Consider the following 22,923-nt stretch of genomic DNA (forward strand, 5'->3'; position numbering starts at 1 on the left):
CAGTGTGCAGAAGAAAGAAGGCTGAGGTCATTTCTACCATGGGCATTGGACTGGGAGCTCTTGAGAGGTGGGACGGTTCCTTTCCTTTTGAGGGGGCGGGAGTGTCTGTGTCCCCAGCCCCTTAGCACTGTGCCCGACTCGGAGAAGGCGCTTTATTAAAATGCTCGTTGACCGTCAAGGGATCATGTGAGACAGTGAAATGGGAATGGGGTTTGCAGTGGATACGGGTGGGGGTCGGGAGAGAGGCGTAGGCTGTCAGAAATATGCAGAAGGGACCATGAGAATTTGGCAAGTTGACTGGGAGAGTTGATGTTTTAATAAGGCTTGAAGATCTTGCCGAAAGGCATAGATTGGAAATAGCAATACAGATAAGGGTTTCCATGGTGGTGTTGCAGGCTTCAGGGATTAGTAGAGTTAAGATATGAAATATTTAAGGCCTGGATGAGAACTTTGGCTTAATGTTAATGAGTATAGGAAGTTTTAATTATTTTTAAAATGATGGGAGAGGAGTGGAAGATAATGACAGTAATACTTGCCTGTAGGATGGAATAGATTGAGGCCTTAGTAAACATTTTGAGGAAGTCACAAAGGGTTGAAGGTGTAAAGCAAAAGTCTGTATGAATGAATTATTATTAAAGGGGAAGAACAGAATCTTAATCTTTAGTTATAAATGGTAGAATAGCACTGCTAATAATTATCGTTTCTTCCCTCCCCCTCCCTCCAATCCCTATAGGATTTTTTTAAACACTCATTTAATTTAATTCTATTATATGCTGCCTTGTGTTTTCTCTTTCTTTCCTCCTTGCCTGGAACACTTTCCCTCCTAATCTCCTCTTCTGGCTTTTTTTAAATCCCAACTAAAATCCCACCACCTGTGGGAAGCCTTCCCCAACCACTCTTAAGTCTAGTGTCTTGCCCCGCTTAATTATTTCCCATCTGTCCTGTATCTAGCTTTTTTGTACATATTTGTGTGTTGTCTCTTCCATTAGATTGTGAATTTCTTGAGGACAGGGTTGTTGTTTGCCTCTTTTTGTATCCCCAGTGCTTTTACACAGTGCTGGCACAGAGCAATAAATGCTTATCGACTAAGTGAAGTAGTCTGGTCTGACTGGAAGACTGGCAAGGTAGTTTGGGAATCAGATTGTGGAGGGCCTTAAATGTCAAGCAAGAGAGTTTGTTGTGTATTTGGTAAGCAGGGAGTGCTTACCACAGAAGGCTTTTGAACAAGGGATGCCTTGGTGAGATCCATGTGTTGCAATTATTATTCAGGAACCTCTCAGAAATAGAAGTTAGAAAGGGTAGAGAGAGAGGCTAAGGCCTTGAAGATCAACTAGGAGGCTCTTACAGGAAGGAATTCAGACAAGAACAAAGTTAGGGCAGGAGAATAGAAAGGAAAGGCAGATGCTAGATAGATTGGAGAGATAGGATCAACAGAACTTTTCATTATTGAAAGAAAGGGAAAAGAAAGATGAAGCTGATCTGAGGAACCTGGGACTGAGAGGGTTGGTGCCATTGACAGAAGTTTGGAAGGTAGAACTCTGGTATTTTTAACATCCACATATCCAGACATTTCATTCAAAAAGCTATATGGATCTAAAGTATCACACATATACAGATTTCACTAACAAAATATTCACTGCACAGAGTTCTCAGAATCTTCAGTGTAACTTGGTACACATTTGACTGCACTTCACATTTCATTCTTGAATAAGTGAATTCTGGCAAACAACAAGTTTACAGAGTAATATTCTATCATACTTACTGTAGAATTTCTGTTAATGTTTTAGGGGTGCATGATTTAAATTATAGTATATTATAATCCGAAGTTTTATTGAGACTGTCAGATTGCTTTTTGGACAGTAAAAGGATAGTGGAAAGAATATCATTTGAATTTGGAGATGGAGGACCCAAGTTTAAATTCCATCTCTTCAACTAATTAGTTATGTGTCATTTATGTTCTAAACCTCAGGTTACTCATCTTTAAATTAGGGACAACATTGCTACAATCAATGTATGTGCAGTACTTTGTAAAGTATACAGTGCTGTATTATTTAAATGTCAATTTATTACACTACTGAATTTAAAGTAGGTATGTTTACTTGATAAAATAGTGTAATTTTCCTCATTTGATTATTGGAATTTGGTTTAAAAGCAAATTGGAAGTTGCATGTAATAAATCTCAGAAAGGTGTTTATCATAATAACATAATTTGATCTTGGACTGAAGTGTTTTGATTTCAAGTCTTTTGATGTGTTAGGAAATATATGCAATTCTGTATGTAAGAGTATAGAATTATTTTTAACTTACCTGATTGAGAAGTATAAAATAAATTTTTTTTTGAAGATCTTTGACAATAATTGTTGGGCTTGCTTCCTTATATTATTGAACATTGCTCCCCATAGAACAGTTAAGTTATTTTAAACCTACAAAGCAGCTGCCATCATAGAACCAGCCTTGGCTTTAGTAACATGAACCATAGACTTGAGAAAGTAACTTGAGTACAATTTATATGTGAGAATTGAGCTGCTGTTTAGTACTCCTAGTGTAGCTGTCATGTGTTTTGGGGTTTTTTTTTAGTTATCCCTTTGTCTATAAACCCAATATTGCCCTAATAAATTGCTCCTGCCTCTCCACTGATATTTGATAAGAGTTCTAAATAAGGCAAGAAGAATAAATAAAAATAGAAACGCTGACAAAGAGGAAACAAAGTTATCCTTTGTTGCAAGTGATAGGATGGTCTACTTAGAAAACCCCAGAGAATCCCTCAGAATTAATTGAGAGGAGCTACAGTAGAAGTTCAGGAAACAAAATCATAAAAATTATTAGCATTCCTATATAGTGTTAACAGATATCAAGTTAATAGGCTTATATATTTTTGCATTGATTGGTTAAATGTATTTAAAGTATTTGTGATTTTGTGCTTTTTTGTCCAGATTTGAGTGCCTATGAAAATCTTATTGATGACAGTGTTTTAGAAAATCCCAAATTAGTAGAATCTCAAACCTCATTATAATACTATACAGTACTATGACATTGTAGTTGTTTGTAAAGCACTAGATACAGTGTGGCTAGTGGATAGAGTGTTGAGCTTGAAGTTAGGGAGACCTGTGTTCAGTTTCTGCCTCTGATGTTTAGTTGCTACACCACCCCCAAACCAGTCACTGAACATCTACATTCCACAAATAATTCTCTAGGACTTAGTTATTACTTGTATCTGTCTATTTATCTATCTATCTATCTATCTATCTATCTATCTATCTATCTATCCATCTATCTATTTATTTATCTATTTATGTATTTTCTGCTTCTGGTAGAAGGGATTCCTATATTGTGATCTTTCTCAGATGCTTGTTGGAGTATTCCTTTAAAGCATCATTGGCTTGTATATCACTTTAAAGTTTACAAAGTATTTTATGTATGTTATATCATTAACGTCTCAACAATCCTTTAGTGATGATAGTATCTCATTTTATAAATGAGGAAACTGAGACTGAGGGAGGTTACGGACTTGACCTTGTACTTGCAGATGTTTGGAATGGAACTTAAGCAGATGGTTGAGGGGAGAGGAGGGAAAGAAATGGTGTGCCAAAGCTCACTTGGGAAACAAGTACAAATATTTTAGGGAACAGGGAAGAAAGTAGAAGAAGGGAAACCTGAGGGAGGGAGAAGTAAGGAAATGAGACAAGGTAATTGAGTAGTAAAGGGGATTCAGCAAGATTTATAACTAGATCACAAGCCTCAACTCAAACAACATCTCAGTCTGCCTAGTTACGTAATTTAGGTCTGACACCAAATTCATCAGAAATGCATTTTAAATGTGTACAAATGTTTATATGTATGTGTAATTCTAAGAAGTTTAGTAACTTAACCACATTCACATGGTTAAGTAGTCGAGCCAGTCGCTTTATCTAGGTTCTTTGACTTCAAGTCTGTATTCCTCTACTAATTCATCAAGTAGTTGGTTTATTTATGCCCTACAAATATTAACTTTATTTTGCTAATTTGAAGAAGCAAGTTTTTTTTAAAGGGGGAAAACTTTATGTAAGTCAAGAATATACAATTCAAGAAAAAGATACCCTCTTTATATTTAAGCTACTAAGATATGAACAGAATTTGTACCTTTGTTTCAGAAGTTAATTTGGTCCAGCAATGTTTTGGAGTTTAAATTATATTGGCCTCCATGATGCCAGTAACATATGACTTACCTAAACTTTGTATCCATCCCTCATGGCCTGGAACACTGATTTGCATACAGGGAGTGCTTAATAAATGTTTGTTGATTAGAAATAACTATTATTAGAAATAATGAATATGTTGGTGCTAGTTTGTACTATTAGTATTAAAGTCATAAATGCAATAGAAGACAGTGAAGAAAGGATCACACAAGAAGGATAAGGTGTATGTACTTTGATGGAGGAAACATAGAAAAAGTAGGAGTGTAATAGGAAGTCTTTTGGTAGGGAGAGGAAATGGTAGGGGATACCACTCTAGGGAAATGGTTAGCCACTAGTTGGTTAGAAGCCTGGATAGTAGGATGAAGTTATTGCAAGGAGAAGGGCTTAACACATTTGAATACAAAGACCTTGTTCTGACCATAGTGCCAGAGTGAGGTGTGATCCCTAGTTTGATTCATACATGACTCCATTCTCTCTTGAGAGAAATGAAACTCATGAGTTCTGTAGTAATTACAATTGTGATAGGACTTTAAGGTATCCAGGGCTTTTTTTCCCCTCATTTCCCTTCACTCATCATGTTTCCTGAACCCCTCTCAAAGATCTCCAGAGTTAGTGAACAGGTACTACCATGGAAATTTTCTCTTGATAACATGCAATATATTGTTAGAGATAATGTGTAGAATTACAAACTTCCATTTAGAAACAGAATTCTAGTTTAGCTTTTGTCATAGACTGAGCAATTATAATTTGGTGGGTGATTTTACTAAGGAATAATAAGCAGATAACCTTGGTTTGGCATATTTTTTATACAGTTTTTACATTTTTTATTGCAGGGTAAAATTCTTTACAAAGTTCGATGGAAAGGATATACTTCAGATGATGATACTTGGGAGCCAGAAGTTCATCTTGAGGACTGCAAAGAAGTTCTTCTTGAATTTAGGAAAAAAATTTTTGATAACAAAACTAAACCTGTTAAGAAGGATATACAGGTATTATATTTTCTTTGTTGTGCTTGTTCGTGTTCTCTGTGCTTTTCTTTATAGCTTTCTGTTATTTCTAAGTAATAGCTACTTACCAAAGAAATTTACAAGAAAATAACTCTTTTGTCAGAATTATAAATATAATTATATAGACATATTAAAAACTGTCCAGAGAGTGATTTGTCCTAGATGGCACTTTTTCTTCTAACTCCTTAAAGTTTTGGCTATTTCATTGCTTTTCAGCATCATGAAATGAAGAGAAAACTCAAATGAATCAATTTCTTCATTGTTAACAGATTTAGGAAAAGAGAATAATGTTGAAACTGACATCTAAGGTTCACTTCTTTGAATTTGTTATTCCTGCAGTCCCTATTCCTGTGAAATTAAGCTATTTGATTCATATGAGAAAGTACCTATCATTGTTCAGTGTGACTATTTTAGCTTTTGTTTGCAACTTTAAACATAACTGCTTGTAAAAAATAAGTTCACAAACATTTTTTTCCTTTTGAGCTAGAGAGAGAGACCTTTTGATTGTTTCAATAAAGAATCTTCTACCTTTTTTTTCAGTCTTTCTAATTCAGTCTATTCTAATTTTTCTTGTCTCAAAGAGTCACTGACTTCTCTTTGGTTTGTTCTAATTTTCAGGGAGTCCCATGACTTGACTAATATTTGCTAGTCTCTCTTTTAAGCTACATATTTCAGTTATGTCATCAAGATCTTTTATTTCATTTTTTTACAGCCCTCCCTTCATTTTGTAGTCCTGGCAGAAAGGCCACTTTTTTCCTTTGACTCTCTACTTACATAGTTATGTAGTTACTTCTTTGGGAGGAGAGGTGTAGATTTGCATAATTTTTGACACATCATATTTTTCTTTGATTTTTCTCACCTATCCATCTGTAGTTGCTGAATTGTGACTTTTTCCAGGACTTGGCTTGACCTTCTGTTACCATTTTTCTTGAGAGGGTAGTCTTCCCTGTTTGCTCTCATCTTCAGTTTCTGTACTCATTCTATCTCCTGCAATTCAAACTCTGCCTTGAGATTTGAGGTTCACAATGCTGGATCTTCAGACACTTCTGGCATCTTAGGACAGAGGATAGGGGACCTCAGAGCCCTTGGACCTGGTATTTTATGGTCTGAGTTTTGCTGCCCTGTGCCAGTTAGTTCCTCCACTGCTGCTCCCAAGAACTTCAGAGGTCCCCCCTCTAGGGCTTTCTCAGAGCTGCCCTTTGCTCTTGGTGCCTTTGGACAGAAAACCTTGTTGGCTGCACATATCTCTGGCTGATTTCTGGTCACATTGAGAAGTTATTCTTAGCTGGCATTGGCTTTGATGGAAGTCCTTTTTTCTTTTGCGCAAGACTGACCGCTTGTGCTTTTGTGGAGTGAAAGAAGTCACTTACAATAGTTTCTCAATCATTATTCATTCTGGTATAGATTGTAGGGTTTTGCTAGAGTAATTATGAGGGCGCAGTGTGCCCTTTGACCAGAAGTCTTGATTTTACAGTTCTTGAAGGACTTCCAGGAGGATCTGGCAATGAGGTGTAGGGGTGTAAGATTGGAGGTATTGATTTAGGAAACATGTCAGTTGCAGTGCACTTATCCATTTTTTGCTAGTTTGTGGCTTTTCCAGTTTTATCCTTAAGATGCTGTCCACATTGACTTTACTTAATTGAGTCTCTTACCAAGCTTTCTGCAAATTTGTTTTTCCCTCTACTGTTTTTGTTGAATTATGAGTTTATATTGCTCATTCTCTTCTACTCTCATTTTACTTAAGATCACAAAAATAATTATGGTGTAAACCATTCTTAAGCTGTTGTCCTAATATGTCTACCTGGGAACAAGGCAGGTTTGCTGGCTGAGTCAGTTTGTAGGATCTTTTGATCTCATTGAAGTAATTGATTCTTAAGAAAGTGTTAATAGCCTTTGTCAATATGTGTTCTTTTGTACTTTTCCTATTTTTTCCAACTGAAATCAGAGTTGCCTCAACTGCTTGCTTAATATATTCTTGGTTGGTACTGGTTTTGATCTTTGTTTTAACAGGTAAATTAGTCTTTATAAGGATAGCTTATACATATCAGTAACTGTTAATTTCCTGTCAAAATATAATCAGTTTTATTTTATAATGTTACTTGGATTGAACTATTAGAAGTTCCAGAAAGTGTATTATAGTATAACCTCATATATAATCTTGTCCCACTAAGTATATCCCTCCAGAGATAAATATTATTAAGCCACAAAAAATAAAAGCCTCTGTTCTAAGGCTATAAATTGCATGCCTAATTACGCTAATTATTTCACAAAAGTAAGCCCTTGGTCATTGGGAAATATAGATTGAAAGAATGTGGACAACTTTGGATGTATCCCATTACTGTTATCTGAAAAGCAATTTTGAGTTCATGTTCTGCTTTTACAGGGTCAGTAGCATTACCATTGCTTATGAAGAACAATATGTTATGGCAACAGTGAGTTGGTATTACAGAATGTACCTACTGAATTTATACTTGACTTAACAAGAGGGTTGAGTGACTGAGAATTTGATCAGAAGGTTAGCTAGAGACTACTGTAATCTAATCACTAACATTCTGAGAATTATACATCAGTAATGAGGATTTCGGTTTTGATAATTAAGTAACATAGTTTCCTTTGTTAACTATATTTGTACTACCATTTACAAACCAAAGATAAATTTCCTCTTGGCAGAGAATAAAATTAGTTTTACTTTTTCTTTGTTTCCTGTAACCATCATCCTGTTCTTCCCAAGCAGACATCCTGATAACTTCTTTGATCTTCCTCTTTACCCTAGTATAACAACAACAAAAAACCCAAGCCCAGCCCTTTTTGTTCACTCCTTACTAGCCTCCATTCATTTTGTGCTTTTGTACAAGTCATACTATTCTTTTTTTGAATACACATTTAATATCTTTTTTGCTTCACCAAAATTTCTTTTCCCTTTTCTGAAAGCCATCCCATATAACAGTATTATTTAAAGAAAAAAGAGAAGAGAAAAAAATGAACGAAACTGATCAATACTTTGAAAAAGTCTGAAAATAGTAAGACTGTGCCCAAGGACCTTCTTACCCCTGCAGAGAGGTAGGAAGGTTTCCTCTTGTATCTTTTCCTTAGAACTGTTTGTTTTTTGTGGTTTTGTAACATTCATATTTGTTTGCTTTTTGGTTGTTATTTTCATTTACATTGTTGTTTATACCATTTTTTGGAATCTACTTATTTCACTGCATAAGATCATGTAAATCTTTCCATGATTCGTAGTATTCAATGTATTCATTGTTTCTTACAGCACAGTAATATTCCAGTACATTCACACATCACAATTTGTTTAGCTATTCCCCAAATTAATAGTGGCACTATACTTACCAGATCTTGTCATATATATCTTTTAAAATTAAATCTAAGTTAATTGGTAACTTCTCTGTGCATTGACATTGTTCATTTTGAGACACTGCCTCCTTTTCCTAAATCTTCCTGTCTCCCACTCCCATTCCTGAAATGCACTTCCTCCTCAGATCTGCCCCTTTGAATCTTTTGTTTCCTTCAAAACTCAGCTGTCTTCCTGATTTCTTACCTACTAGTCCCCATCCCATGTTACTTGATAGATTATTTATATTAGATATGTATGTTTTGCCTCTGCCAATAAAATATAAACCTCTTAAGGGCAAGGACTATTTCATCGTCATACTCCCAGTTTGTAGCACAGTGCCTGTTACATGATAGGTGATTTAAAAATGCTTGTTTTATTGTTTTATTTATTTAGAACTTCTTATCTCTCTTGTACTGACTTCACAGAATTTCGGACGATATGAATTCTACTTGTTCTTTCCCTGTACCCTTTAAATTTTTCTCTACTAAAATCTAGGATATATTACTTTCCTGTTTTCTCTCACACATTCTAAGGTAGAGAAATCTCTTCTCTTTAAGGTTACTATCATTTCTGTCCCAGCAAAGAGTGACTCCTTGTTGGTGAAAATCACATCCAGATTGGCAGTTCCTTTTGTTGGTTCTTCCACTTTGGGGAAGATGGAATTAATGATCATTAGGTCAAGACAAGAAATTATTAGCTGCTTTGCTTTTTAAAAATTAAATAGATTTTTATTACTATCTTTTATTTTTACATCACATAAATATCCCTCTATATATTTCCCCTTCTCCTCCTTGGAGCCATCCCTTATAACAGAATTTTTTTAAAAAGAAAAAGAAAACAAAAAACTTAGCAAAGCCAATCAGATGGAAAAAAACTTATGTTCATCCAGCCCCCAGCCCCCTCCAGCATATACATTAAAGAAGTGAAGGGAATTGTCGTCTCATATTTTTTTTTTCTGGGCCAAGCTTATAGGTTTTGTTTTTTTTTTTAGTTTTAAAATTTATTTTAAACTTAAATACAAAATAAGAAAAGGAAAAAAATTGTCATTTACACAGAAGAGCATAAGAGAAGATTAAACATAAAATAAATTACCAATTCAAGAAAACCTGCATAATAAATACTATGCACTGATTTCAAAGCTCTGCATCTTTTCTTTGCAGGTTTTCTTTTGTTTTCTGCTGCGTACTTTTTACTTTATTTTCCCCCTCCTTTCTACCGCTCAAAGAAGGCTGCAACTAAGTGTGGAGATAGATGTAGATATAGATACACACACACATATACATACACACAGAGATATCTGTGTATATACATAGATACACTCACACACATATATGTAAGATCATAGTGTGCTGATTTCCACTTGTCATTTGTTTCTCTGAACGTGGATAGCATCTTCCTTCATAAGTCCAAATCTTTCCATGTTTTTTTAAATCAACCCAATCACATGCCATCTGAAAGATTGTCTGTGAAAGCTTTTCCCCAATTTTCGGCGTACTTCTGTTCTTGGCTGCATAGATTTTATTTATACAAGAAAATTTTACAAAACTTATTGTTTTTAATTTTGCAATGTTCATTGTTTTCTTTTTACTTACACTTTTGTAATTGTTGTGCATATTGTTTTCTTGGCTCTGCTTACTTCACTTTGTAGCACTTCTTGTAAGTGTTCCCATCCTTTTTTGCCTTCATCATTTCTTATTGCAGAGTTATATTCCATTACATTCATTGCTTTACATTCTGTTGGCCTGTTCCTGATCTGTGGGCATCTAGTTTGTTTTCTGCTACCACAAAAAATGCTGTTGTACACAATTTGGTGAATATGAAACTTTTTTGTCAAAGATCTTCTTGGAATATATTCCTAGAAGAGGAATCTTGGGGTCAAAGTATATGAACATTTTAGTTATTTTATTTTTGCATAATTCACAATTATTTTCAAGCATGAGTATATTAATTTATAGTTCTGATGATAGTGTATTAGTGTGCCTTTAACTGTCTTGTTTTTAGCCAAAAGAGGTATCTTGCAGCTGTCAGATTGTCTATCACTATGATATCATGCTTTATGCCAGGCTTGTGGTCTGTTTCCTGTATAATTCTTCTATTTTTTTCTGCTCAGTATAAGTGATCTGTATTATATTCCTGTGAGAGTGTTACATCTGTTTCTGTCTCTTAATCTTCACCCCAGTATTTTCTACTTTACTTATCATCATGATTCCCAGTTGTTCCCAGCTCTCTCACTCCTTCTTTAATCTGTTCTTTTCCTTTCTCAATAAGCAGTGTAGTTTCAGAGCCTTATTCTAGGCATGAATCCTATCCTACCAAATCTCAGTGTCACATACAAGGTCAAATTTTTGTTCTTGAATTAATATCTCCAGTTCACTTTGCTTGTTAGCTTTGATTTTGGTGACTGGGCAATGAAGGGTATGTTACATAGTCTTAAGGATAGATTTGTCAGCTTAAACATTTTTTTAAGTGAGAAATTTTGATTTAGTATAGCTTGCTTTCAGTTGAGTGCCTCATATTGTATTGTGCATGCATCTTAAAGACTGCTTTTACACACTATTCGTTTGATATTATGATGAACCAGAATCTTTAACTCACTGTAAGAAAATATAATGAATATTTGGTCAGTTGATCATGTAAGACTAAAATTTGTTAAGTTCAATAGACATTTATTAAGTATATGCGATGGGGATGTATTTTACAAGAATATTGGGTTTTGAAGTCAACAAGATGAAAATCTCATCCTTGAAAATCCAAGCAGTTTATAAAATGCCACCCTGCATCTTTAAAAAGTTGAAGCTACAAAGGGACTGTGATTCCTTTAAAAGAAAGCAGGCTGAATCAGAGTAGATAGATCTGAAATGGTTACTGTGGAAACAACCAAATGTAAATTTTCTTTTTCACTATTCTTCTGTTCCACTTTTCTTTTCCACCTAAGTATTGCTCTGAACTAAACTATTGAGCTATTGATAAACAGGATCTAGAGGACTTCTGTTCAAATAGAAGAAAACAAAAAAAAATTAAGTTTTAGCTAGCAGAAAATTATATGATTAGGGGAAAATATTGAAAGGTCTTTTAAAAAGTTTCTTTTTTAAATTAAAATGAAGCCTACGAATAGTTAAATCTGATTAAGTTTGAATGCTACTGTGCAATATATGCAGTGCTGTTTCTAGGGATACAAAGATTTAAAAAATAACGTTTCCATGCAGTCAAGAAACTTATGCTTTATTAGAAGGGATCTTGTAGATCAAGTCAGAATTTTCTTCCCAAAATTGAGAGCAATCACCTTCATTTGAAATGGGTAAAAGTATAGGGAAGAGGAAATAGTCCAGAAACATATTTTATATGGTTTTGTGGTTTAATATACCTATAGCTAAATGTTCGGGACCAAAATAACCACTTGACAACTTCGTCTACTAACTTGTTCTGTCTGTCGTTGCAGTAGGTCTAGCATATAGTATGATTGCGTACCTACCTATACCTTTATAAAGTTAATTAAAGCTGCCTATGCTGCCTGGATAAAAAGTGTTTTTCTGTAAATCTGTGTCTCTCATTATATGGAAAGTCATTATGTGAAATTTTGCTTTTGAAGTTGTAAATAAAAGGACATAATCAAAATGTTTGCATGTTAAATTTGTATTTACAGAAAATTTTGAAGCATAAATTGACTAATCCTTCCCCTGTTATATGAGCAAAATTCCTAATGTCTTTCTCTCTCTTTGTCTCTGTCTCTCACTCACTCTCACACACACACACGCACACACACACTATTCTGTGTGTATACATGACTGTACACACATAAGTTGTTGGTAATATAAACTACAGAAAGAGGTGAGATGAAAGAAGTAGAAATGTTTTAGAGGTAGAAATCAGTTGCCAAAATTTGGCAACTGATTGGCAACATGGAGTGAGGATGAGAAGTTTAGAATAATGTCATGGTTGTAACAATCTGGGAGACTAGAAAAACAATAGTGCCCTTTGCAGAAATAATGAAGCTTATTTTTTAAATATTATTTTTCTCAATTACACGTGAATACAATTTTTAACATTCATTTGTTTAAATTTTGAGCTCCAAATTCTCTCCCTTCTTCCCTCCTGACAGTTAGGAATTTGATATAGGTTATACATGTGTTATCATGTATATTAAGTAACATTAACTCTTCTCACTTTCTAGTTCCTTGTCTGGCTAATTTTTTACACTTATGCATTACCTTCAACTTTTGAATGAGCAGGACCACAAGTCTCCACTCAATTTCCATGCCCCAAGTCATATTATCCAGCTTAGTGAATTGGTCTCTCTGGACCATGTCCTTATTTTGATTTGTTTTCCAGCTGTTTTTCTTACACTTGTTAATCTGTTCTTTCATATTTTTGGTGACAAGTTGGTTATCTCTGCGCACAAGTTTTTCCATGTTGTGGGCCTTTGCTTAGTTGCTTTGGCAGTTACTTCTGTTGATGTTTTTTGGTTTGTCTGTCATCCAGAATGTGTATGGTTGATTTAGAGTGTGGACTAGTCCCCAGTAGAAAAACCCATACCTCCTTATGCCCCTTCTTTTCCATTATTTCTGCAGGCACCCTTGATATAAACATTATAAGGTTCTGATCTCTGGTAACTACTGCTGGTACCATTTTCCAGAGGCTGCCAATCATCAAGTCTGCTTATAGCATTCCCACATCATCTCAAGGCTCTCCACTGGTTTGGTGGGCAATGGTGACTAGTCTTCAGAGAATGTGAACTTTGTATAGCATATATTTTTAAAAAAATCTGTATTACTAAATTGTGAAAATTATATATTAAAGTCAAACAAAATATACTTTATTTTGGAAAACTGGATTATCTCAAAATCTGATTAGAGATGTCATTTTAATTGATATAAGTTAAATGATCCTGTCTTCTAGCTACTACTGCTATTTTTTATTGTCATTTGTCCTTTCTTCTATGTAGACCTAAAAGGAGGACTTAGAAAGTTATGGGAGAAAGTGATCTTTTGGGCCTATTTTTTTTCATATATTTTTCTTGCTTACGTTAATTAAAAGCTTGAAATGAACATTAATATAACTTAACTTTTAATAAGTTATATTTAAATTTAAATTAATTTCATTGTCTAAAGGATACACTAACACAAAGTTAATCATTTTTAGTCGCTTCTTGTCCATTCTTATTCACATTTTCTGTTATATGGGTATAAGCATGCACTTTATCATTCAGCTTTCTTTTACTTTACTTTGTAATATGTTGATTTCTTTGTAGTCTTCTTAATTTTCAGTCTTAATTGTATAAATATGCTATTGCATTGATGTACCACAATTTATTTACACATTTTCTTATTGTTGGTCATTCAGTTTGCTTCTAGGTTTTTGCAAATTATATGTAAAGCTATTCTATGACAACTTTAGAACAGATAACAAACTTTTTGTTTATGAGAGGACTTTCAGATCATATTCTTAATAGTAGCATTATGCAAAGTGTATAAAGATCATTTTTGTTACTTTTACTTTTGTCCTATACTGTTAAGCATGATTTTATTATGTTTTAGCTTATTTTTTCCCATGAGAACATATTTCTGATTGTATAAAGAAAATTAAAAGGTAAATAAGATTTGTTCTTGCTCTTTATGTATTTTTAGAAACATTTTAGAAGTTGTTTTTTAGTGTTTTATTTATGCACAATTGATGGATTTTATAGATTTTTATGTGAGATGCTGTTCTCTTTATTTAAAATTGCAATACTTTTGTGTTTGTAATAAATTTTAAATAATATTTCACTGCACTTATGGTTGTTACTATGTTTTTCCTTCAAAGCTGAATTTTTAAAATTCTGTCCTATGGCAAACAAATTTCAAAGGCTTTTCTGAGAACCAAAAAATATTTTTTTTTGGTATGACAGATAGAATGTTTTTTCCCAGAAGCTAGTGTCTGGATGTTAATAACCAAGAAAAATGGGCACAAAATTAATTTATATGGTATGTCACCTTGTAAAGTTTCTCAAAAAAAATTGATGATAAAATAGTATTAGCAGAATATGTGATAAAAGTGTATATTATGTTTTTTATTATGTATTATATCAATGACTTTCCTAGGTGTTTTTGTTTTTGTTTTTTTTAGTTTTTGCTGCCTAATTCAACAGTAGAGACACCATTTTTCTTTTTAACTTTTTTTGCAAGTTACTTGGAGTCAAGTGACTTGCCCAGGGTCACCCAGCTAATAAATGTCAAGTATCTGAGGCCAGATTTGAACTCAGGTGTTCCTTACTCTGGGGCTGGTGCTCTATCCACTTGCTCCACCTAACTGCTGATACGTTGTTTTTTCATCCCTCTTAGTTTATTCTTACTTGACTGACTTTTTTCTTTTGCTTGACCAATATTTCAAATTAAGAAATAATAGTACTATAGAACTTAATTTCAGAGACTGCCTTAAAATTTTTTTACTTTTGTTCATGTAAACTTCTTTTTTTACTTTCTGATTCTGTTGGAAGTTTTTTATGCTGGAAGTCAGGTAGAAGAATTGTTAGAGGGCAAATGAGGATTTAAATATTTTTAACCTTTTGTATCTTTATTTTATAGAGACTAGTTTTGAATGATGATGACATATTTGAGGCAGAATCTGACAGCGACTGGCAAAGTGAAACAAAAGAGGACATTTCCCCCAAGAAAAAGAAGAAAAAGTCAAGACACAGAGAAGACAAAAGTCCTGATGATTTGAAAAAGAGAAAGTGGAAATCTGGTAAACTAAAAGATAAGTCTAAAACACAACTGGAAAATTCTTCCGAAAATTTAGTCTTTGATTCAAAGTCCAAGAAAAGGATTTTGGAATCCAAAGAAGATTCAAAGGAGTACAAAAAGACCAGAAAAGATGATTTAAAAGAAACAAAGAAAACAAAAAGGGGTGAAATTAAAGACTCAAAGGGGAAAGTAAGAGATGATTTTAAAGAAAGCAAAAAAAAGAAAGAGAAACTTAGTGAATCCCTGTTAGAATCTGAATCAAGTACATTTGATGATTCACTTTCTCAGTTGGCTGATGATGACAGTGAAGATTTGCCTTCTGATAACAGAGGAGAGAAACAAAAATTTAAAAGTGGAAAAGATAAGCTAGAACATGACAACATAATTCAAGATGTGATTTCTGATAAACAACCAGATGATACAGCAAGTGCCGAAGAAGATGTTGATGTCAGAACTAAAAGGAAAAAAAAGAAATTAAAGAAAGTTGAGGAATATAAAGACGAAATTAGAAAAGTAGAAAATAAGGACCCATACTCAGAGAAAAAAAATTTATACAAAAAGCAAAAGAATCAAGAAAAAGTCAAAGGTTCTGTGGAGGTAGATAAATTAATACCTACAGCTGCTCAAATTCAGAAGAATATAAAACTGGGTAGTGAAGAGCGAGGTCGAAGATCTACTGATTCAGTTGGGGAGGTAAGTCACTCAGTGATAGAAGAGGAAAGTTTAAGAACAAAAGGATGTTGATTGAATCAAATATATGGGGAAAGTAATTTGGGAAAATATTTTTTTGTGCATACCGTAGATAAAATAGTGAAATAGAAGAAAGAAGTCAGATAAAGGCAGGGTTTCTTGCATGGGTTTATCAAGTAATTCTAAGGGTACCATTGAGCCTCTTGTCTCTAAATTAGTGATGACTGATAGACTGTAGTGAGTTGTCTAGCTTCTCCTCAGATCCTTCCTGCTCTTAATCTTATGAAATTCATTTCCATGGCAAGTAGAAAGGGTGCTGTGGGCTTCTTGCTTGATGGTTTTCAAATTTTGTTAGAGGAATGGGTTTAGAAAATATTTGAACAAAATAATATTCTTAAGTATTATCTAAATGGCAGGGTCCCTTCAAATAAATGAATAGTTAATTGTTGTATACCAAAACCAAGCTTCATAGAGCTATCACATAGTTATTGTTAGCTTTTTATTGAATAGATTATCTTATTCTTATAAATATTAAGATTCAGTTTTACTTATTCCTGCCCTCTGTTTTTGGTCTTTCAACATGACACCTCTGTTAGATTACTCTAAAGGAAGGAGTTAATATAATTATATGTTTGGGTTTTTTGTGGTTGTTTTTGCCTATTTTAAAATTGTGATTGTGATTTCTTAGATAAAGCATATTAAGAGAGTAATGTGTCTATTCAATCAAGTAATAGGTAACATTTATACGAAGCTGTACATATATCATCTCATAAGGAGAGGGAATTGACATAGGCTGGTTATTTTTTTATCTCAGTGAATAATCTGTGTATTCAAATCAGATGAGGTAGTATATGTAAAATGCTTTATAGACTCTATAAAACACTATGTAAATGTTAGTTGTTGTTATTTTCTGAAGAAATAAATCCATGCCACCAGCTTCGTTAAGTATTCTACCTTATAAAACTCTTCTCATAAATTTTCCAGAGATGACAGCGACAGGAAGTAACCCACATATATGTTTTGATCATCTTTCCCTTAAGTTTTCCTGTAGGCTCAGTGAAGGAGAATGATATCCAGCATCTCCCAACAAAACTATGTTCCTTCAGCACAATGATTTACCCCTCCTTGAGCTCTTAAAGGATAGAGATATGAATCTGCATGTAATGTAAAGAAACTTCCCTAACCCCTGCTGTGTCAGATTGTATTTCATTCATTTGTGCCTTTGAGGTGACTTAGTATAGTGTAGTGGAAGCTGCTGAATTTGAACTCAGAGGATCTGACATGGCTTCAAATCCTGCCAAGCTGTGTAACCATGGGCTTAAGATGTCAAAGCTTCAGTTTGGTCATCTATAAAATGGAGCTAGTAATAATAATACATATTTTTGTATGTATATAGAATACCCATACATATATACATATATATTTTGCAAGAATGTTAAAAGGAAAGTACTTTGAAAACTTTAAAACTTTATAAACATGTGAGCTGTTACAATGATGATGATGGGAATCATGTGGGGAAATGTTGGTCTTCTGAAATTATACTCTTTTATATGTATATTTCTCTCTCTAAATATATATATGTATGTATATATATATATATATATGTATATATATAAATTTTTCTGCTTTTTATTCCTCTCCTATGCTATGCCCTCTGCAGAAATTCTAGAAAATTTTGTAAGCAGCATAATGTTGATCATTAGATAATTTGGTAATTATTTGCCTGCCTGCTTTTGTGTACAAGTTGAATTAGTATAAAATGGACATTGTACGTGCATCTTTGACAAGGATATCGGAGCATTTCGTACCCTGCTGGGTGTGGGGTGGGTTCCCAGTAACTACAGACATCTATCAGAGGGATGCATAGGTTCCCCTCCCTTCCTGTGGCAATCACTGCCCAGATTATCTCAGCAACTCATACCTGTTACTCCTGCATCTTACCTTCTAATGGCCAACAGAACATGACTTCTCATTCTTCACCTTGATGCTCTCCAAATATTTGACCTAATTCTCTGAGTCTTGTCTTATCTAGGCTCAGCATCCTTAATTCTTTACCTGATCTTCACTTAGCATAATCTTGACAACCTTCCCCATCCTAGTTGCCCTCTTCTGTATGTTTTCTAGATTTTTAATGTTCTGAACCATTGTCCCCAGAACTGAGACTCCACATGTGGTGTGATGAAGGAAAAAAACAAAGGACCATCACCTCCCTTGTCCCAGATGCCATGTTTTTCTTAGATAGTAAACATTTATTAAGTACCTACTATGTACTGCACTGTGCTAAGGATACCAAGAGGAAAATGACTTGTCCCTGCCCTAAGGGGACTTACAGGAGTTGCTTAGCACCACATTAGTTTTGTTAGCTGTTTTATTGTATTGTTGACTCAAAATGAGCTTGAAATCCATTAAAACCTCCATGTCTTTTTTAGGTATGTTTCTTTTAAGTAATTGCTCCCATTCCTGTGACCTTGGGCTCTTGTTGAGCATTGACTTTTTCTTGCCTGGTCTCAAGCTTACTTCATTACTTTTAAGAGATATCTACGCTCTAATCCCTTTTTCTAATTCTTGTTCTAGAGCAGTAACCAAATGAATTCTACTATTCCTGGAAAGGACATGCCAGTTATTTGTCCTGTGACTACATTCAGCATTCCCTCTGATTTAACCTGTTCAAAATATTCCTCCCAGGCCACTAATCTTTTATATGTGTTGTTTTTTTTTCTCTTAGAATATAATATTAGAAGAAAGCTAAGATAGCAGAGTAGCAGGAAGTGCAGCTGAGCTCTACTCTGTTACTACTCCACAAAGATCTGGAACGTGCAGCAGACTAAGTCCTGACTAGGAAATCTAAGAGAAAAATCACAATGAGTCATTTTTCTACCACAAGTCAGCAAAGGGAAGTAGGCAAGTCTATAGATACTGAGGATAGGGGCTTAACCAGGACCATGGTACATATTATTTTCCATCATGACTGTGCCACAGGACAAGAAGGGGTTCCAGACCTTTAGAAGGGTTTGACCTTGTGCAGGGAGCAGAAATTAGCGCCAGCTGGTAGCTCTATCACTGTGTCACAGTGCCATAGATCCACTGAGGGTCTGAGCACTGGACTTTTGCTGATACCTGCAATAATCCAGTAAACAATACCCTGAGAAAGTGACAGCAGGTCTCAAGAAGACAAAAGCACATTCCCTGCAGACATTCCCTCTAGCAACGCACTAAGCTAGAAGTCATAAAGTAGGCAGGAAGAACAAGCAAACAAACAAAAATTCCTCATAAAAAGCTATTATGGTGACAGGAATACTCAGTCTGTAAATCTAGAAGAAGAGAATGACTTCAAAATATCTATAACCAAGCCTCAAAGAAAAAGCAGTTTGGGCACAAATTCAACAAGAATTCTTGGAAGAGATGAAGCTAGAGTTTTTGAAAAGTTTAAAATTATTTTATCAATGAGAGTACTAGGAGAAATAATTAGAAAAGAAATGAGAGCTATAAAAGAAAGAATTGGAAAGGGAAATAACAGGTTGGCATAGGAGGTACAAAACCTTACCCAAGCAACAGACTTCTTGAAAATTAGAATGGTTCTTCAAAAAAGTTAATGACTTCATGAAACAGAAAGAAATATTAAAACAAAGAAAAGAAAAGACTGAAAAAAATATAAGAAAGATGTAAGGCATCTATTTAATAGCGAAGACAACTGAACTGGAAAACAGATTGAGGAAGTATCATTTAAGAATCATTGGATTATCTAAAAGCCATGACCAAAAAAGAACTTAAGCATGCTTTAAGAAATCCTGAAAGAAAACTGCTCAGGTCTCTAGAACTAGAGGGCAAAGAATAGAAAGACTCTACTGTTCATCTCCAGAAAGAAACCTTAAAATGAAAACTCCCAGTAACAACATAGCCAAAATCCAGAATTTCTAGTTCAGAGAAAAAATAGAAGTTGGCATAATGTAATTATCTAAAGGGCAGGGACTGTCTTGCTTGTATTTGTAGCTCTAGTGCTTAGCCCTAATACTTAGCACAGTACCTGACATATATAGTAAGCTCTTAATAAATGCTTTTTCATTTATTCATGTTAAATTTAGGAAGTCAGTTTTAACTCAAGGATAAGCTTTGGTTGTCCTTGAATTTCATCTTATTAAACTCATGCCAGTGCTCTAGCCTATCGATCTTTTTAGGTCCTGATGCCCTCATCCACCCCGATAACTAGCTGTCCCAGCTTAGTGTCATTTGCAATATACCATCTTTGTATCTAAATCTTAAAAAAAAATGTTAAATGGAACAAAGTTTTTTTGATGATTCCACTGGACACATCCTGTGCCACATTTACTTTGAACCATTAACAACTTCTTTGAATTTTGGTCTTAGATAAGGAGCAGTCATGGGCCCTTAAGCTGTGTACTGAGCAAGGAGCAAGCACAGAAGCAAGCAGCAGTTATGTGCCCCTGACCCTGGGAAACACAGCAGGGGTCTTGCTTCCAGCCACTTGCTCAGTCTAAATTTTGCAGCTGAATAACCAAGACAAGAATCTCAGAACAAAGGGGAGCCTTCAGTTCTATCCTTCTGAACCTGCAGAGCTTTTCAGTTGACTGAAAATGACTGGATCTAGCAACAGTCTACTGAAACTCCAATCAGGGGCAGACCAAATTCCAGGGCAGGAACTTGTAGAGCTCAGGCTGGTAGGGAGGTGCTCAGACTTTACCCTGGATCGCACTGCTTTGACAACCCTAAAAGTTTGAAGCTTCTCAGCCTGGGCAGTTGCTGATACTTGAAATAACACAGTACTCAATATTTTCCCTAGTATATTTTCACTGAATTGCTAATTGGAGACTGAATTAGTGCTTATTCTCTGAGTTCATAGGATTTTTTCCTTTGAATGAAAAAGAGGATTTATCAATTTTTCTTGCCCATCTTAATTCCTGCATTTTGGAGCTTCAAGTGAGTTGTTTTTTTCCTTGTTAGTAAATAATCCACTCAATTAAAGGGCAAAGAGCCTACATGTAAAATTTAGACTGTTATCTACACCTGAGACTTCAGAGAAAGCTAGATAGAGTATGCTGCAAATCCAAGTATGTCAGATCAATAGATGGGGAAGGGGGGAGATTGGTATGTGGAAGAAGTTGGGGGAGGAGGTATATAGGTAGTCCTGAAGAAATGAACAGCTCCAAAGATGGTTTCTTTGCTTTCCCCTTTTGTGCAGAAAAATCCCGTTTTTTTGTGTGTATTAGTTTTCTTTCTTTGCCTCCCAAGGGATTTAGTGTAACAGTTAGTGGAGAAGCAAGATGTTAAATGTTGTCTGCGCTCTCATATTTTTAGACGATGAGGAGCAAAAGGGCAGATTCATGTTATGACTAACTTTGAGCATGTTCTAATTGGATTTAAGGACCCAGTCTTTGCTGGGCTCTGAGAAACTTTTCAAGCTCCCAAGAATTTATCCCTTGCACATTAGCCATCATCTTATAAAATGCCTCATGGCAAAACAAAGGACAGAAGTACCTTAGTTTATTTGTGGCCTGAATTTGTTTATAGAACGTTCAGCCCTCCTGAACTAGTCTTCAAAGTCTTGCTTTAAAATGCAATAAACATGGTAATATTCAATTAGCTTTTCTTTTCAGAACTTTTTTTATTGTTATTCTTTGGGTTTACATTATTACACGCATTTTGTGTATCCTGGTTCTGCTTATTTAGCTGCATGTAAGTTACATTTAGCTACAAGCTACATTTAGTGCATGTAATTTCATGCTTACATAAATTCTCCATATTTTCATTTCTTATGAAACAGTGATTGATATGCTGTAGCATATCACACTGCTATAGCACAATTTATTTAACCATTCCCCAGTTTATCAGCAACTACTTAATTTCCATATCTTTGCCACCCCCACCCTCCAGATGCTTATATGTATATGTGAATGCAAATGGGATCTTTCTGTTTATCTAAGACTTTCTAGGGAGTGTATTTCTAGAAGTGAGATCTTGGGGCCAAAGGGTGCAGGCGTTTATTTCCAGAATTGTTCAGTCAGTTCCCAGCTCTGTCTGCAATAGCTGAGTTTACTTATCTGTCTTTCCGTAGACCCTCCACCACTGACTGTTTCTGTTTTCTTTCCCTTTATACTGGGAATGAGGTGAAAGAATGTTTGTGATAGGTATTTTTCTTCTTACTGGTTATTAGAACTGGTCTTTCATATTGTTCGTAGTTGGTAGATTTTTTATTTAGAATTATTTGTTCGTAGCCTTTTTCTATTCATTTTACTGAAAATACTTATCCATTGGAGATAACTGATAACTTTATGTATTTGTGTTAATTCTCTGTAAATCTTTGATATCAAACTTTTGTCAGAGGTATTTGATGCAGATTGTTTCTCTTAAATCAAGTGTTCTTTTTTATGCTAGCTTCATTGATTTTCATAGATCTTTTAAAAATTTACTGGATGAAATTTGTTTTAAATTAGCTACTTCTCAAATGCTTTCTCGCAAGGGCTAGGTGGTACAGTGGATACAGTGCTCGCCCTGGAGTGAGGAGAACCTTAGTTCAAAGCTGATCTCAGACACTTACTTACGTTTATGACCCTGGGAAAGTCATTGAACCACTGTTTACCTCAGTTTCCTCATCTGTAAAATGACAAACTTTAAAGTGATATTTAAAAGCTGTTATTGTTATTATTAGTAATAAACATCAAACACACCATCTGCAAGGTTTATTTACTGAAAGCAGTTACTTTATTGATTTAACAGAGAGGAAAGGGATATGCCCTTCAACTTTGATATTAAGGTACTTACACATTTTTCTGAATTCTTAGTGTTTGTAACTTAGGATGTGGTAATATTCTTGTACGTGTGTGTGTGTGTGTGTGTGTGTGTGTGTGTGTATAATCATAATTTGACTCGTCCATTCTCCATTTATTGGGCATATCATTTCTTTCCAACTCACAAGTAATTCTGCTATGAAAATTTTTCTACATACGAATCTTTTCCTGTTGTCTATAAGT

At 34.6% G+C, this 22,923-nt stretch overlaps 1 protein-coding gene across 1 annotated transcript in view; it reads left to right on the forward strand.

The window, feature by feature from the left end:
• Positions 1–22,923, forward strand: part of MPHOSPH8 (M-phase phosphoprotein 8) — a 60,280-nt gene that overhangs the window by 1,244 nt on the left and 36,113 nt on the right. The window contains exons 2-3 of the mRNA XM_072611663.1: positions 5,009–5,164; positions 15,089–15,940. Of these exons, the coding sequence (XP_072467764.1) occupies positions 5,009–5,164; positions 15,089–15,940 (1,008 nt within the window). The remainder of the gene's footprint in view (positions 1–5,008; positions 5,165–15,088; positions 15,941–22,923) is intronic.

This window comes from Notamacropus eugenii, chromosome 5 (assembly GCF_028372415.1).
Source record: "Notamacropus eugenii isolate mMacEug1 chromosome 5, mMacEug1.pri_v2, whole genome shotgun sequence".
Lineage (NCBI taxonomy): Eukaryota > Metazoa > Chordata > Mammalia > Diprotodontia > Macropodidae > Notamacropus > Notamacropus eugenii.